This window comes from Puntigrus tetrazona, chromosome 3, assembly GCF_018831695.1.
Source record: "Puntigrus tetrazona isolate hp1 chromosome 3, ASM1883169v1, whole genome shotgun sequence".
In the NCBI taxonomy this organism is placed as follows: Eukaryota; Metazoa; Chordata; class Actinopteri; order Cypriniformes; family Cyprinidae; genus Puntigrus; species Puntigrus tetrazona.
Window position 1 is genome coordinate 202,668 of NC_056701.1, and position 18,184 is coordinate 220,851.

Below are 18,184 nucleotides of genomic sequence, written 5' to 3' on the forward strand. Positions count from 1 at the left end.
TATATTATAGTAAGATTAGAAATTCCCACTAGGCTGGTTTTAGCTGTTTTTTGTGTTCCTGCACTTCATTATCTATCAACTTATAATGTACTTTTAGCATAAAAGAGGAAAAAGCGCATTTATAATTTGTATTTCTTGATACAACTGACAGAATTTGAAAGCTGTGCTGCGTTTATTAAAAGCACCAAAGCACACAATCATTGCAGTGCAATATCGTTATATACTTCACTTTATTATACCATGAACTGAAACGCTTGTAAATAGTCAATGAATGTTAAAGCCTGCTATAATGGAATGCAACAATGGAAATATTGTTTCCAAGCATATCCCTCTGTCCCAGCGAGTATGAGCCATGGTATGGTTTCTGCTAATAATCCATGAATATTAGTAGTGTAAGAAAGTGGTTCAATAAGAGGGCAAAGGAAGTGGATTGGGTGTGAGATGATAACCAGTTGTTCCTGTTCAGTCTCTTAATAAATATCATATTCGCGCGATATTAAGCTGTTTCCGTGGGTCCTTAAATGTACTATTAGCATCCGCAACATTTTATTTAAAAAGATAGTTTTACAGTGTTATAAAAATAGCCTAAAACAATGAAACATTCTGTATAGGTTATTTTTAGGTTATTTTATTTTATTACGTCATTTTATGGTTGCAAAAATCAACCAAAAACGCTGTGTAAACATAAATCGTTCCGTTCTTTCAACCCTGTGATGCAGACGCGTCATGTCCGTTACTGTAAAACCGGCGAGACACAACAAACACACAGCTCCGATCACAGCCTCATCCTCCTGGTGTTAACGTTGTTCTTCTTTGTTTTATTGTCGTTGTCGTTGTTGTTTTTGGCTTTTTATTTATGCATTGAACAACAAATACAGAAAAACAATAGGCATTAAAAAAAGAATCAAAAAGAATAAAGAAAGAAACAAAAACAATCAGAGACATATACAGTCAAAATTTTAGAGACAGAACCCAACCGGACAGTTCTGATCGCCTTTCTATTAGGGTTTCTTTGAATAGTATAAAAATATGTTTCCAGATCTTTATAAAACACTGTGACACAGGAGAAATGTGAAACTTGAGTAAGATAAGTAGATTAATAACAAAGGCTTCGTTATTCACATCACCTTGACTGAAATATCCCAAAACTATTTTCTTTTAAACGCTAATTCAAATTAAAGAGTAGCTTTTGTTTGATAAACACACAGACGACTTTCTGACGTAAGAACAGTGCCAGAAGATGTGTGTGTGTGAAGAGCAAAAAGAGCAGTTCACATGGATATCCTTCTGAAACTTGTTTAACAGGGTGGAGTGTATCAATACTTTGAAGAGAACTTAAAATACTTGAAAAATACGGCATGAGAGCATGCAACGAGCATAAGGTCAACGAAAACACTTCTCAGAAACGAAATAAACAATATATTTGCAGGCTGGCAGGCAAACAGGACAAAACCACACGCATATCAAAGAGATTTAGAACCGTGCTTAACAAAATCCTTTTAAATAAACACAAATATATTCTTCTTAAACATTTTGTTTTGCAGAATTTTCCAGCAATGGGCAACAAGCTGTCAGCTCTGAAAGAACACGGCTACTCTCTAGTGGAGCGAAGAGGAGAATAAGGTCCTGGTGAAAAATGAAGGCGGTGAACAGTTTGTCATTAAAAAGTTAAACGATAACCAGGTAAGATAGGTTTCATGAGACTTAAATGAGGAGAAAGAGAAATAACTACATTCTCACAAAAAAATGAAAACTAGCCCATGTTTAAGTCACCGTCAAATAGACATCTTCATTCAGACAAACACAGTCTTAGTTCTATTAAAAATTTGAAGTCCAAGAAAATCAATTCATCCATCAAACAATATATATATTAGTTTTTTGTTTGTTATTGTCGTTTTTGTTTTTGTATAACATTGTATTTTTACAAGAAATAATCATAATCTTCTAGGGTGTCTTAAGAGTGGGTAAATAAATCATGAGATAAATTTCATTTTGGGTGAACTATTCATTTAAAGTAGCAGCTTTATCAAGTAACTGGTACTTGAAAAACGTCCCCCTCTTGATTGCTGTAAAGCTGCTTTAAAAATATGTACTGTAAACAAAAAAGCTATAAATAGATGCGACTCAATGTCTGTTTTTAGGAGGAATCAATGTTTCTCTCCCTGTCTCGATCACCCACACATTGTCCAGCACAAGGAATTTATCAGAGGTGGAGAAAATTCTAAATAAATTCTGTTCACTTTCATTCATAAGTTGCATTCAGTGTTAAATTAATGATTTAATATTACTGGTTTTAAAAACTGTGATGAATCTGCTTTCAGTTTCGGGCTGTTTGTATCTTGTGCTGGAGCACTGTGAAGGTGGAGATCTCGCCAGAAAATCCAAAGAAAAGACGGATATCATGACGTTTTCTGAGAATGAGGTATATTGTAGATTGTTGAAAAGTCTCAACTTTTTAACACGGGCAAAATCGATCGTTCAATCTTCAAGATCACTTACAGGATTACTGACTGGGTTTGGCAAGGCAGAGGTTCAAAAAACACATTTGAGAAAACAGGATTAACAGGATTCAAGGCAACTCCCAAAAGGTTCATGGAATTGATCAGGGAAGACAGACGTTTCGTACACATTAGAGAGAACACAGAAAGCAGAGTTGTCTCTATGGCAGTGATTGGATTAACAGGACAGACACGCTCTAAGACGGGTTCATTAGAGGTGACGGACGAGGCCGGAAGGCTGGACAAACTAACTATCCAGTATTGGGTGCATTAGCCACGGCTGATTGGGTTGACAGTTCACAATATAAAAAAATCTAATTGTATGACAGGGCTGAGCGTGCTAGGACTGCCCCTTGGTTGGTGAGAACAGGATATTGGTTCGTAATGGGCCTCAAAAACTGCCCAAACACAAAATAAAGCAATCCCAAATCTATAGGACCTTTTAAAATCTTGAGATATATCGTCAGAGAACAACTAGCATAGCAATAAACAATGATGTTTCTCATAATATCCAGTGTCTTTTGAAAGTATTCATAACCCATATGTTGGTGACAGTTCTTTTGCTCTGGTATGCGCTTTCAGCTGCTAGACCTTATATAGACAAGCGTGTAGCATTTTAAAGTTTTTAAATATGAATTACAGATTCTGGGCTGGATTGTGAAGATCTGCATGGCTCTAAAGTACCTGCATGATCAACAGATTCTGCATAAACACCTGAAACCCAAGGTACAGATTTAACTCATCTATACATATCATCTGAGTTTAATAATTCAATTCAACCAAACAAACACATCATTTTTGTTAAGAAAACGTTTTCTTATGACAGAGTATATTCTTCACTACATTTGGAACCATCCGTCTTGGAGAGTTTGGAGTGGTCCATCAACGGTATTGTTTGTTCATTTAATTTAATAACTCTTTAATGCATAACAAAATCTCATATGCACCTGTGCTTTATGACCTGTATTCTGTATTTAATTTTAATTTATTTATTTTGATCAGGTCCACTGAAGATCAAGTAGCAGAAAATACACCTTCTTCATATATCGCACCTGAGATTTTGAACGGCCAACCTTATGATGAAAAAACGTAATAAAATGCCTTGAAACTGCAATGCTGTCTACAGCTATAGAGTATACGTTCAAACTGTATATTTATACTGTGCCATTAATAACTTTCACAGTGAAGTCTGGATGTTGGGGTGTGTCATCTATGAGCTGTGCATGCTGGAGAGTGCGGTGAGATTTTTCTTTCATCAGACTGAATGTTCTAATATATTGCAGTGAATTTAATATAATGCATAAACTTAAATAGCATATCTTTGGTGCATATTTTAAACAAAACTGCAATTTTCAAATGTATGAGGTTACAACTTGAAATGGCACATGTCCTGATCTTTTACAAATTTTTTTTTACAAATGTTTGCTCAAAGGGTTAGTTGACTAAAAAACTAAAAATTAGGCTGTGTTCACTCGCTCTCCCAGGTGTATATGAGAGTAATGTCAAAAACAGTCTTGGCACTTCTAAGCTCTGTCATCGCAGTGGGTGGGTGTTCAAGTTCATTTGTAAAGAAAAATGTTGAAGAAGTTCAATGTTAGCCAAAAGGATACTGGAGAGGAAATGTTCTTTCCTTTGCTCTTGAGACTAGATATGTGTTCAAGATACTATACTATCATACTACTTCCTGTATGTATGCTGTGCATAGTATGCAAATTTTCTGTATGCATAGAATACATAGATGACCTACTATATATCCTGGAATCTGCCAAATATAACTTAAGGACACTGAAATCAGCACAAAAGATGTATAGGGAATGGCATGCTATCATTCCTACTATATTGGAGTTGTTGTTCTGTTGCACTGGAAATAGAGCCTGTATGTTTTTGTTTGAGCCTGTTTTTCAAGTCAAGTCAAGTGGCTTTTTATTGTCATTTCAACTATATATAGCTGTGCAGTACATAGTGAAATGAGACAACGTTTCTCCTGGACCTGGTGCTACATAAAGTCACGCACAACACAAAAAACTCACATACTAAGCTAAAACAATCCTTAGCCACATAAAGTGCAAAGTGTGCACAAAATACAAACAACAATAAATATGAAGTGCAAAAATGCATATGGAACAGGAAGACCATTCAGGTGTGATTATTGAGGAGTCTGATGGCTTGTGGGCAGAAACTATTCAGCAGTCTGGTTGTGAGGGACCGAATGCTCAGGTACCTCTTTTCAGATGGCGGAGAATGGTCACTGTTTCCTCACTTGAAGTCAACAATCATCTCCTTTGTCTTGTCAATGTTCAGAGATAGATTGTTGGCTCTACACCAAGATGTTAGCTGCTGCACCTCATCTCTGTATGCTGACTCGTTGTTCTTGCTGATGAGATCCACCACGGTTGTGTCATCAGCGAACTTGATGTGATTGGAGCTGTGCATCGCTGCACAGTCATGAGTGAGCAAAGTGAACAGCAGTGGACTGAGCACACAGCCCTGAGGAGCTCCAGTGTTCAGTGTGGTGGTGCTGGAGATGCTGTTCGATCCGGACTGACTGAGGTCTGCCTGTCAGAAAGTCCAGGATTCAGTTACAGAGAGAGGTGTTCAGGCCCAGCAGGCTCAGCTTCTCTATAAACTGTTGAGGATGATGGTGTTGAATGCTGAACTGAAGTCAATGAACAGCATTGGACGTAGTTTCCTTTGGAGATGGCAAGATGAAGGGTTGTTGTGATAGCATCGTCTGTAGAGCGGTTTGGACGATACGCAAACTGTTGTGGGTCAAGTGAGGGTGGTAGTTGTGACTTGATGTGCCTCATGACTAGCCTCTCAAAGCATTTCATCACAATTTGTGTGACGGAACAATAGTCATTGAGGCAGGAAACCACAGACTTCTTAGACACCGGGACAATCGTTGTTGTTTTGAGGCACCTCGGAATGACAGAGCTGCTCAGAGAGATGTTGAAGATATCAGTGAAGACATCAGCTAGCTGCTCTGCACACTCCTTTAGTACTCTGCCTGGAATGTTGTCTGGTCCAGCAGACTTCCGTGGGTTAACTCTATAAAGTGTTTTACTCACGTCAGCTGTGGTCACATCATCAATGCACTTCTCAATGTAGCCAGTCACTGATGATGTGTACTCCTCCAAGTCAATGGAATCAACGTTGGTTGCAGCCTCCCTAAATATTTCCCAGTCAGTACATGCAAAACAGTCCTGAATCCTACTGGCCAGGTTTTAGTCCGTTTCAGAACCGGTTTAGAGCCTCTGATGAGTGGTCTGTATACTGGAATCAACATAACTGAGATGTAGTCTAAGTAGCCGAGGTGGGGCGGGGCTCTGCACGATCTGCGCCCGGGAATGTTTGTATAAACAATTTAGGAACACTGTTTTGAGATTTGCGTGATTGAAATTTCAAGTGATGATAAATAGTCCATCGAGGTGAGCATTCTGCAGCTCGCTAATAGCTCTGTACAGCTCGCTCAGAGCCTCCTTATCATTAGCGCTGGGTGGAATGTAAACTCTGATAGTGTAGACGGAAGTGAATCGGTTTGACACCTGAGTAAGCTTTTAATTTTTGTCCCCATTTAGTTCCCTGCAACATTCACAGTTGAGACTGTTACAAAGGTACTCACATCCTCTTATAAAGCTCTTCCTGAGACTTTCTCTGAGGATCTTCGCCAACTGGTAACAGACATACTTCAGACCAATCCTGCAAATCGCCCATCTGTCAGTGAGATCTTGACCAGACCTTTTATCATTCTCTATCTCCGTGAAAAGGTGAGTTACCTTATAAAAATATTGACTTGTTCATACAAATTGCAAAAAATCTGATTTGATTAAATTTTCTTTTCCCAGAACATACAAACTATTAAGTCCCTTTATAGGACACTAGAGGAACTGAGAGCCCTGGCTGACGATTTGGAAAAAGTCCATTTCAAAACAACTGTGAGGCAGCCTCACCGGAGGTGTCCTGGGACTGGCTGGAGGAATCACATCCATAGCTGGACTTATTCTCTCTCCATTCACTCTGGGAGCATCTCTGATAGTAACTGGTGTGGGAATCGGTGCGGCAGTGGCTGGAGGAGTAACAGCTGGCGCCAGCAATATAACAAACATGGTTAACCAGAAAACCAATCGGCAAAAGATCAAAGCGCTCATAAAAGAGTTCCAAAGAAAAATTCAGTTCCACAGTTTGCTGCATCCAAAACATCCAGACAGCCGTGGAAACTTTGCAGCAGTGGTCCACAAGTGATGACTCATTTTCCAATGCAAGCCCCGGTGCAAGCGCTGGAGCTCGACTCGGGCGAGGACTGGGAGGAATCCCGAGATTCTCCGTCTAATTGAAGTTGTAAATGTAGGAAGGTCGCAGCTCAGGCTGCGAGAGCCGTTCGTTTGGCTGAAGCAGCTACTGGAGTCTTGTCTGCACTCTTTGTAGCTGTTGATGTCTTCTTTGTTTTTCTGGACTCCAGGAAATCCACAACATCCGCCAAGATTACGCACAAAGAGAGAGAACCAACGAGAATCAGAATCCCCAAGCAACCAAACGCTGGAGTCGACCGACCAGGGCCAAACAACAGTGAGACAACGAACCTGCTGCCTTCAGATGCTCAGCAGGCAGAAGAGCTGAAGTCTGAGACCATGAAGTTTGTGACAAAAATAAAGGATATGACAGAGGAGCTTCAGAAAATTCTGGATACACTTCGAGATGCGCTGCAATAAGCTGAGCTGCTAAACACTGACCACAAAAATTGTCAGTAAAGCTCAGTCAGCGTCAGAGATTATAATCATAGAATATCTGGTGGTTTTAACTGTATGTTTTGGGCTTTTGTGATTAAATATCCAAATTAGCATTGCTAGTTTCAATAAAGCTACGACAAAGCAATAAATTAAGCTTAACATTCCCATAATTTTAAGAATCTGTATCGGGACTTCTTTTGATGTTTTGAAAATCAGAAAATATAAGCATTAAAATCTTTTTCTGTCTGTGAGTGTCTGCTTATTTACTTATCTTTCACTTCTTCTGAAATAAATATATCAGAAATGCTAACATGTACATTATCTTTCAAATCAAGTCATTATATTTTAATATTGTACATTTGTTTTTACCATGATATGATTGCATGTCTCAGTTCAGCTCTGGGTTGATAAGGAATTCTGTTTACGTAGCACTTTATGCAGATGATATGAACCTTTCCAGAATGTGACATACAGTATAATTAAACCAATCATCTTCAATGCTCCAAATAAGCCACTGCTTCAAATCTGTTATTGGCACTTTAGATAGTTTTTTTAATGCTTAGCGATCTTGCAAAATACTATGAAAGACTGGCGTAATTCACATCTACCTTAACACTTATGAGAAAACCAATGAGAAAGCATTATGCAATCAAATGTTTTGGCTTCACTTTCTAGTCTCATCGTTCATCTTTTTCAGTCTATGTTTGTATCTATTAATCAATCATTTTCCTTTCTGATCTCAGAACATATTTCCCTGCGTCCCAGTATGCATTCTATCCATACTATCTGCCCCCAATAGTATTAAACTACTAACATTTAGGATGGGTAGTATGCACATTGGGACTCATTGGTTTTGATTAAGTAAAATGCCCATCTTTCTCTGGTACACTCCAGTCCAGCTAGTGGCGTTAAAACACATACGTTTGGCAAAGTTTAAGGATCGCCATTTACACCAAAAAATGTAATTTAAATGTTATTATTCAGCGTCAGCGATTGTTATGAAATTTGAGTGAACTTTTAGTGGTCATGTAGGTGTCAAACGTGTTCACACAACACTGGAAAAGTAATGTGATCTGTAATGTGTTTTCTGTGAAGCGTTGACGTGACATTTTTTTAAATAAACCGTAGCAGCGCGGTTGTGGCAAACTTTATAACAGTAAATATCACCCCAGATGAACTTGTAGATGTAAGCAGGTGAGGGGACAGCTGATCACCAAGATGAGCCAGTTGGGGCGCACTATTATAGCTGGAGCTGAATATAGCAGCATTATTCAAGTGCAAATTGTAAATATATGTTTTTATGATGTAATTTAACATTTTAAAGGGATAAAAAAATTGTTAGAAAGCGAAAGCGGTCAAAACACAATCACTGTAAACTTTACTATCTGCGCCGCTGGAACTGATGTTTTTGTAACGATGACCATTTTTTCTAGCACTTTAGATACAGTTGCTCCTTTGCACTTAAAAAAGATAAAAGAAAACAATCTGACTCCATGGTATAATGACAACACACGCACCCTAAAGAGAGCAGCCCGGAAAATGGAGCGCAGGTGGAGAAAAACCAAATTAGAAGTATTTCATATTGCCTGGCGGGAGAGTATGCTGTCATACAGAAAAGCATTAAAAATAGCAAGATCTGATTATTTTTCATCCCTTTTAGAAGAAAACAAACACAACCCCCGGTATTTATTCAGTACAGTAGCTAAATTAACAAAAAATAAAGCATCAACAGGTGCTAATATTCCCCAAGAGTATAGCTGCAATGAGTTCATGAATTTCTTTACTTCTAAGATTGATACCATCAGAGATAAAATTGTAACTATGCAGCCGTCAACTACAGTTTCACATCAGTTAGTGAGCTTTAGATCCCCTGAGGAAAAATTACACTCTTTCTCTACTATAGGAGAAGACTTGTACAAACTTGTTAAATCATCTAAACCAGCAACATGTATGTTAGACCCTGTTCCATCTAAACTATTAAAAGATCTGCTTCCAGAAGTCATAGATCCTATTTTGAACATTATTAATTCATCATTGTCATTAGGACATGTTCCCACAAGCTTCAAACTGGCTGTAGTTAAACCTCTCAATAAGAAACCACATCTTGATCCCAAAGACTTACAGACCAATCTCTAATCTCCCTTTTCTGTCAAAGATTCTAGAAAAGGTAGTATCCTCACAACTGTATTCCTTTTTAGAAAAAATGGTGTCTGTGAGGATTTCCAATCAGGTTTTAGACCATTACCATAGTACTGAGACTGCTCTCATTAGAGTTACTAATGACCTGCTTCTATCATCTGATTGTGGTTTTATCTCGTTATTAGTGCTATTAGATCTTAGCGCAGCATTCGATACTATCGATCACAACATTCTTTAGGATAGACTAGAAAACTATGTTGGCATTAGAGGAAGAGCCTTAGCATGGTTTAAATCATTTCTATCTGACCGCTATCAGTTTGTGGCATTAAATGAGGAGGTATCATATCGATCAAAAGTGAAATATGGAGTTCCTCAAGGCTCAGTGCTAGGACCGTTACTTTTCAGCCTGTACATGTTACCTCTGGGAGATATTATCAGGAGTCATGGTGTTAGTTTTCATTGCTATGCTGATGATACTCAGCTCTATATTTCAGCGCAGCCTGGTGATACACAACTAATTGAGAATCTAACAGAATGCATAGTCGATATAAAAAGCTGGATGATGAGTAACTTCTTAATGTTAAATTCTGAAAAAACAGGTGCTAATAATTGGACCTAAAAACCCCACATATAATAATCTAGAACACAGCCTATCAATTGATGGCTGCTCTGTTAATTCTTCATCATCAGTTAGGAACCTAGGTGTGCTGTTTGACCGCATCTTTCCTTGAAAATCATGTTTCTAGCATCTGTAAAACTGTGTTTTCCATCTTAAAAATATATCTAAATTACGACCTATGCTTTCAACCTCTAATGCAGAAATATTAATTCATGCGTTTATGACCTCAAGGTTAGATTATTGTAATGCTTTATTGGGTGGTTGTTCTGCAGCTAATAAACAAACTTCAGCTAGTCCAAAACGCAGCAGCCAGAGTCCTTACTAGAACTAGGAAGTATGCTCACATTAGCCGGTTCTGTCAACACTGCACTGGCTCCTATCAAACATCGGATAGATTTTAAAACCTTATTAATTACCTATAAAGCCCTGAATGGTTTAGCTCCTCAATACTTGAGCGAGCTCTTATCACATTATAGTCCTGCACGTCCGCTGCGTTCTCAAAACTCTTCAAACTGTCTGTTTGATAATACCTAGAATATCACAATCAACTGCGGAGGCAGATCCTTTTCCTATCTAGCACCTAAACTCTGGAACAATCTCCCTAACTCTGTTAGGGAAGCAGACACACTCTGCCAGTTTAAATCTAGATTAAAGACACATCTTTTAACTTAGCCTACACATAACACACCAACACACCTTTTATTATTCAAATCCGTTAAAGGATTTTTAGGCTGCATTACTTAGATTTGCTGGAACCGGGAACACTACTCCTACAATACGATGTACTTGTGACATCGTAAAAGAATAGCATCTACGCTAATATTAGTCCTGTCTCTTTCTCAATCTGTTTTCACAGTTTGTATCCAGACTAGATGGTGGATCAGCACCCAGAGATTATGTTCATCAGAGACCAGAACACCTAGATGCGCTCCGTGGACCAATCACCAGATTCTGATGCACACACACATACACACACACACTAAGTCATTTACACTACCTGACACAGCAGCGTTTAAAATTGAACTGGAAGTTAAGTGCTGGGCGTCCGGTCAGAGGAGAACTGACCCCAACTGAGTCTGGTTTCTCCCAAGGTTTTTTCTCAAAATCTGTATGCATGGGGTTTTGTTTCCTTGCCGCTGTCGCCTCTGGCTTGCTTAGTTGAGGACACTTAACTTCTAGTGACTATCGTTGAATTGACAACAGAGACCGTCTCTGTATTTAATAAGAAATTGGTCACTCTCGTCATTATACATCCCTGTCATTATACTGTACAGTGCTTTGATGCAACCTGTGTTGTTAAAAGCGCTATATAAATAAAAATGATTGATTGATTGATACCACCAATTAAGAGTCAGAGAAGTTGGTCACGAAACTTTGACAAATCTTGGATAAAATAGCATTTAAAATAGTCTAGAAGGTTGTTGGATCTACACAAGACACTTCTAAAAGTAAAGGAGCCCCTGGGCTGGAGCTTACCAAAACTAGGGAAGACAGACCACACCACTTGCTGGTGACTCACTGCACTTCACTGTGTAGACACACGGGCACACTCACACTCGGAGAGGTGATCACTGCACACTGTGAGGAAGATACCACCACCTAAAAGAAATTCTCTGCCCCGGTGCTCAGGCCCTGTCACGACAAAGAAGGCAGGTCAGTAACTTGTCACTTGAGAATGAAATAGAATCATCAACACAACCAATCAAGAGAATTAAAGCACAAAAGAAAAACAAACAAAACACAACTTGACCATATAAGTCACATAATCAGCTCCACTGAATACTAAAGGAAGTCAGTTCGAATAAACAGATCAAAAACCGAAAATAAAAGAAATCAGTTCAACTTCAAAAGAGGAAGACATTTGGGAAACCAAAAAAAAAAAAAAAAGAATATTAAACCAAAAAAGTCTGGAAACGGGACAGCACTGCAACCGTTGATGCAAAAAGGCGACTCCAGTGCAGTTTATGGACCTTCACTTAACCGAAGGGATTTGGGTTTCAACCACTGATACGAGTAGTCTTCAAAGTCAATGCAGGCAACAAAACTATTCGGTAACCGTGTCTGGTTACCACAGCTGAGAAAAATAGATGGGTTAACGCTACGTCCAATTTCCTCGATGCGTGTTAGAATACTAAAATTAAGCCATACTTTGTACCTTCTCCAGCGTTTAAGTACTTCTACGAACACCCGCAGGTGGCCCGGCAGCAAGGAGCATTGGTTCAAGACCAATATCTGAGTCACGTCTCAGCTCGCGTGCTCCAATTTAGTTCCGGGGAAATGACGAAAGCGTGTTAACGGCGCTAGGATTAGTCAAGCGACACACCTCAAACAGCGCATACGTTCTCGTTTTTATAGCACGTGGGCGCTGACGCAACAATAATGCACTATAAAAAGAAACTTGGCTCCTCCTGCCACATTCTGAAATCTAGCGGAACTGGGATTTTCAGTTTCGCTATCAGCGCACGAAACCGACTATCTCAGAAAATGAAAATCTCGTAACACCGATCGGTTCTTCGCCGAATCTCAAAAAGCGTCATATTTCGAGTGCATCGCCGTTTCAAGCCGAACCCGTTCAAAGGTTAATAATTGTCTTGAGGAGGAGCACGTCCACGCAGACAAAACTGAAAGTAAGTAACTATACAGGTGCTGGAACCCATCTGCTGTTTCTTTGGATCAAAATATCGATATGTTTATTTCATAGAGTGTGATTTTGAATGCTTTGTGATGCACTTGTTTTGTCAGAAGCGTTATCGTTGTTGAACCGCACTCGTTTGACATGGCGGAGAGGACTTCCTCATCTGCAGGTAGGCTATAAGATGGCTGAACCACTGTATGTTTTTTTCAAATGGCTTCTATTTCACGATTATCTAAGTTGTAGTGTTCTGCGCCCAGTGTTTGCCAGGCTACTTGGAAAATGTAGTGAACTAAGCTAACAGTTGCTCTTCATTAAATAAAGCTTTAGTGCACTGAAGCTATCTATCCTTCTGGAAATGTAGCAGGCTAAGCTACAATAGCATGGCAAAATCGAAGCATTAAGAAAATGCGCAACATTGCAGTTTCTTTAACAACTATTCCAAACAAATTGGTCAGCAAAAAAATAAAAATAAATTAAAAATAAATAAAAAATCTGTATCATGGACAGGGCCAGATTTGGGTGGTGGAGAGATCTTTTATTGCAAGCTTTTATTCTATTTGAATAGTAAACACTAGGTTGTTAAAGTTGCTATTGTGGCTTTTTGTACACAGATGCATTTATAAATAGTAACACTTCTAAAACATTTATTAATCTTATTGTTAATTTCATCTTTTACTAATGGATTATTAAAATCACAAGTTGGATTATAAATGAACATGCATATACAACTGTATTCTCATCAATTTACGTTAACAAAGATTACTAAATAATAAATGTATTGTTCGCTCCTGTTATAGTTTTGCTAACTTTAAATAATGAAATCTTATTATAATGTGTTATTATTGTAATGTGTTATGCATAAATGTAATGACCAAGTTCAGCATCCATCTTATTTTTTGAAGTCAGTTATTTACAAGCAACTAGAAATTCACAAATTACAAATTATTCACAACTTATTTTGGTAATCAGCAATATTGTCAGTTAATGGTAGCTGTGGCACAATCCTTACTTTGGGTTTGTTACAATAACACACAGTTTCCACAACCAGTTAGATTTAGGCTTAATGCAATATAAAATACACTTACACTTAATGCTAATTTAAATATCCATATGATATTTACATTTGATAACTTTTTGTAATAAAAATACTACAGCCTCTATCATTTCTTTAACAAAAAAATTGGATATTGCAACCATTGCAAAAATTAACTGTGGTTTTATCAGTTTAAAATCATTTCATTTTGTGACCATAAAATAAATCTGTATTAATAAAATCAGTGGGAATCTGTCAATATATGAATCAAAGGCAATAATAAATCAATGGAAGTGTAATTTCAACTGACAAAAAAATTGACCAATCATATTTTTCCTCTAAATGGACAGGCCTTGTTATCACTAACTTCATGACCTCTACTGGCTGACTGAAGTCTGGCTGAAATATATTTCTCTTAAATATAGATGTCTTGTATCATATTTTTTATTTGATGTATTACAGATGATCCAGTGATCCGGATTCTTCTGGTGGGCAGGAAGGGTTCTGGGAAAAGCTCATCTGGAAACACGTTACTGGGAGAAAAAAGTTCAAAGTTCACAAACACAAGACGAAACATGAAACGAAAATTTGTGATGGTAAAACACAAATCTGTGGGAAGCAGGTTGCCGTGATCGATTGTCCGGATTTACTGGATCAAGATTTGAGTGATCAGAAGCTGAAGAAACTGAAAGAGAAGCTGGTCTCTCGATGTTCAGCGGGTCTCAGCGCCGTCCTGCTCACCGTTCCTCTGGAGGAAACTGTGGAAAACGAGGAAGAGATCCTGCATTTTATCAAAGGTTTATTTGGTCCTAAAGTTCAGAAGTACATAATGGTTCTGTTTACACGAGGAGATGAACTGGAGGAGCTGGAAGAACCACAAAGCATTGAGCAATATCTGGACAGTGAAGAACATAAGGATCTCCAGCGACTGGTGACTGAATGCGGAGGAAAGTTTCACTGTTTAGATAACAAGAGAAAATCAGACAGTCAGATACGAGAGCTGCTGCAGAAGATTGACAACATGACGGTGGAGAACGGAGGGAAGTTTATCATGGAGGAAATGAAAAGGAGGGACAGCAAGGAGATTCGTGTAAATTGTATGTGTACATCTTGTTTTGATTTCTTTGTGTGTGTTTTCATGGGGACTCGTGTCACAGTGGGGACCTAATTCGAGGTCTCATGGGCACAAAAGCTTATAAATCAGAATTATTTCCTTTATTTATCGATTTTTGAGAAAATCAGCATGCCTGTTGTTTCTTGTAAGGGGTAGGTTTATGTGTAGGGCCATAGAAAATACAGTTTGTACTGTATAAAAACCATTACACCTATGGAGAGTCCCCACAGCAATAGCTGACCAGACATTTGTGTGTGTGTTTTGATAAGTCTAAAGTGTCCAAAGATCTAATGAAATTATCAGCTTTCTGGGTTACTACCAAGCTATTGTAATTGTTGCAATAATTACATAGCATGTGCATGCAAAACAAACCACAAAATACAGTGTTACTGATATTATCTTAATGTTGTAGTTTCAGACGTGTCTCCAGCTGATGATCCAAGTCAGATTCAAGCCATTCCTGATAGGAAAGACCAGATCAGGCTGGTTCTGCTGGGAAAAACTGGAGCTGGGAAAAGTGCCACTGGAAACACCATCATCGGCAAAAAAGTGTTTGAATCGTCCATCAGCTCAGACTCTCAAACAAAACAGTGTCACTTAGAAACCAATGAGAGGATGGGTAAAAACATCTCGGTGGTCGACACTCCTGGACTTTATGATACCGCAAACACTGAGGATGAGGTTGAAAAGGAAATAGGGAAATGCATAACATATGCTTCTCCAGGACCACACGCTTTTATTATTGTGATTAGACTGGGTCGCTTCACCGAAGAGGAGAAAAATACAGTACAGGAGCTGAAGGAACTGTTTGGAGAACAGATAGAAAAATACACCATGATCCTCTTCACTCACAAAAATCAGTTAGAGAAGGAAAATAAAACCATCGAAGAGTTTCTACAGCTGGGTAATTCTGATCTGCAAGCCCTCGTACGCAGCTGTGGAAACCGGTTCTTCTGTCTGGACAACGAGTCTGCTGGATATCCACAAATCAAAGATCTGATCGGTAAAATAGAGTTGATGGTGGAGGAAAACGGCGGGGCGTACTTCACCAACAGCATGTTTGAAGACACTCAGAAACACATTCAGGAGATCTTGAACAAGAAGCTTGACAAAACGCGAAAGCAGTTTAAGAAGGAACACAAACAAGTCTCTCAAACGGAGTGGGAGAAGATATACTGGAGTTTAGTAGAGGAATCGAGACACGAAGCTGCGGAGTCGTTAACGGACTCGTTGATTGCTGCTTTAGCCAGAGCTCTGAAGAAAGTAGTGGTGACGCGCGAGGAGAAAGAGAGTGCCATAAAGCAGGCTGAGAGCAAAGGAATCAGTCATACAGAGGCTGTCCGGCTCGCAGCCAGAGCCACAGGGACACTAGCCAAGCAGAAGTTGTGTGGGATTCAGTGAGGAGACTGATTTATTCAATTCGCTTCAAGTTGGTTTTCATAGGGCTTCAAAGAACATTACAGAAAACACTTTCCTCTCAGCTCAACCAGAGGTCCTGAGCTAAACTAGATAAATCTCTAGTTTTGATATTATTTTTTTGTATTTGATTTTACAAAAAAGTGCCTGTTGACTGTCAATGTTTTTTTTTCTTTTGATCTGTAATGCATTAGAGTACACTGAAGGCTGATCCAGACCGTGATAAAACGCCTCATTTAAGCACACCTCCACAGGTCACAGTGTGGCTAACCTTTGCATAAAGCAGGCCAAATTCACGCTGTTTTATAAAATTGTTTAAAACTGTAACATTTTTATGTTATTGATTTTGATTTGATCCTTTTTTATGCTTTAAAAATATGCTCTTTCTCTCTCGAAACACCTGCTTCTGACCACCTTTATGTTTTACTCAGTCAGTCTAAACATGTTCTCCGGAGTCACTGGAAAGATTTGTGTGTTAGACACTTGCAAGAAAAAAATCGCTCTTCTAGATTCCTCTGCCGCTATCTGGATGTATTTAAGATGTAGTCGAGGTACATATTACTCTGGGCCCCCCTCCTCTCCCAAGATTTATATATTTATTAATATTCATCTTTTGCAGAATTGCCGCTGCGGGCATTCGTTGCAACTTAAAAGTATTTAAAAGTACCTAAGTGCCTAAAGCTCAATTGAAAAGTTACTAACAAACAAGACCACAGGGAGGAGCCAAAGGACTGCATATAAACTAATAAGGTCATATTTAGAGAGTAACTTACTCTGAGAACTTCTTTCTGGTCTGACATTGAGGAGCCAGAACGACCTGGATCGTTTTCACCAAGACACCAAATAAAAGGAGATTTTAACCTGCTGTTTATGTATTTAATCAATGCTACTTAACTCATGTCTGAGGTCATGTATACTTTTTTATAGTGAAATGACGATGTTTGGTGTTGCATCAATTGGACATTTGTGCAGATATATGTCTGTCTGTGTGTGTATAAATACACATACTTTTGATAATTACTGCATATTTTGCATTTTACAGAATTGTCCACTTAGACTATGGACTTTTGTCTTTTTTTCAGTTTTCCCATGAAAGCATCATGTATGGTTTCAGCCCTCTTTCACCGATCACAACTTGCAGATCAAGATCCCATCAATCCCATCAAACAGCTTTAATTCCTCATAATGTCAGCAAGGACTGCTAATATCATTGTAGCAGAACCAACGGACGAACAAAAGCTTCTTTCAGTCTGAGAAACTCAAAGATGCAAACTAATGAACTGCAGTCAAGTTTAACAGAACAAGTCTGGCTGTAAATAAGGAGGTTATTGAGATTGATTTCAAAAACCTTTTTATGAAATGTGATGATCAAAGTTAACATTTTTGGAGTTTTTAGAGCAAGGGACCGCAATTTGACATTTGCTTTTAAGCCGTTGATGGAGATATTTATGCTACTTTCACTTTGACTCTGATGATCTTGCCGTCCCTGACTCATCTCTTCTTTAGTGACAGTGATTTCTGTCACTGCAATCTCTCTTATCCTTCTTGCTGTTCTCTGGCTGATGCTGAGGTTCACGTCTTTCAGCAGAACTTTTAACAAACCGAACTTTCACTTTCATTTTGAACTCACTTTTTCCTTAATCACCCATTTAGTACTAATCTGAGCAACGCATGAATCTTATATATAATATAATTGAGGAAGTAGAATTTTATGCCATCATGTGTATTTCTTAAAAGGGAAATGTCAGTGTCGGTGGTTCCCAGGAACTCTTCTGTTTCCCGTTTTTGGTTTTTTTTTTAATCAAAATGCAATTTTTTGTGTTCAGCAGAAGACATTTATACAGGTATTTTTTTTTTATTTTGGACCATTTCTTTAAATAATTGCACAATCAATCCTGCAGCATTGAACCTCTTTGTTGAGAAATTATCAGTAGGCGCTTGCATGCGCTTCACACTCCAGACACTTCTTACCACTATTTTAAAACAAAAGATTTGTGATATTT

At 38.5% G+C, this 18,184-nt stretch overlaps 1 protein-coding gene and 1 pseudogene across 1 annotated transcript; both read left to right on the forward strand.

Annotated features, from left to right (window-relative positions):
* Positions 1–2,172: 2,172 nt before the first annotated feature.
* On the forward strand, positions 2,173–7,207 carry LOC122330052 (annotated as a pseudogene).
* Positions 7,208–12,417: 5,210 nt separating this feature from the next.
* On the forward strand, positions 12,418–16,447 carry LOC122329952 (immune-associated nucleotide-binding protein 8-like). Its single transcript, XM_043226671.1, is given in 5 exon segments — positions 12,418–12,610; positions 12,726–12,787; positions 14,114–14,188; positions 14,191–14,748; positions 15,178–16,447. Coding segments are annotated over 4 exon segments (1,650 nt in total). The 5' UTR covers positions 12,418–12,610; positions 12,726–12,759; the 3' UTR covers positions 16,167–16,447.
* The last annotated feature ends 1,737 nt before the right edge of the window (positions 16,448–18,184 follow it).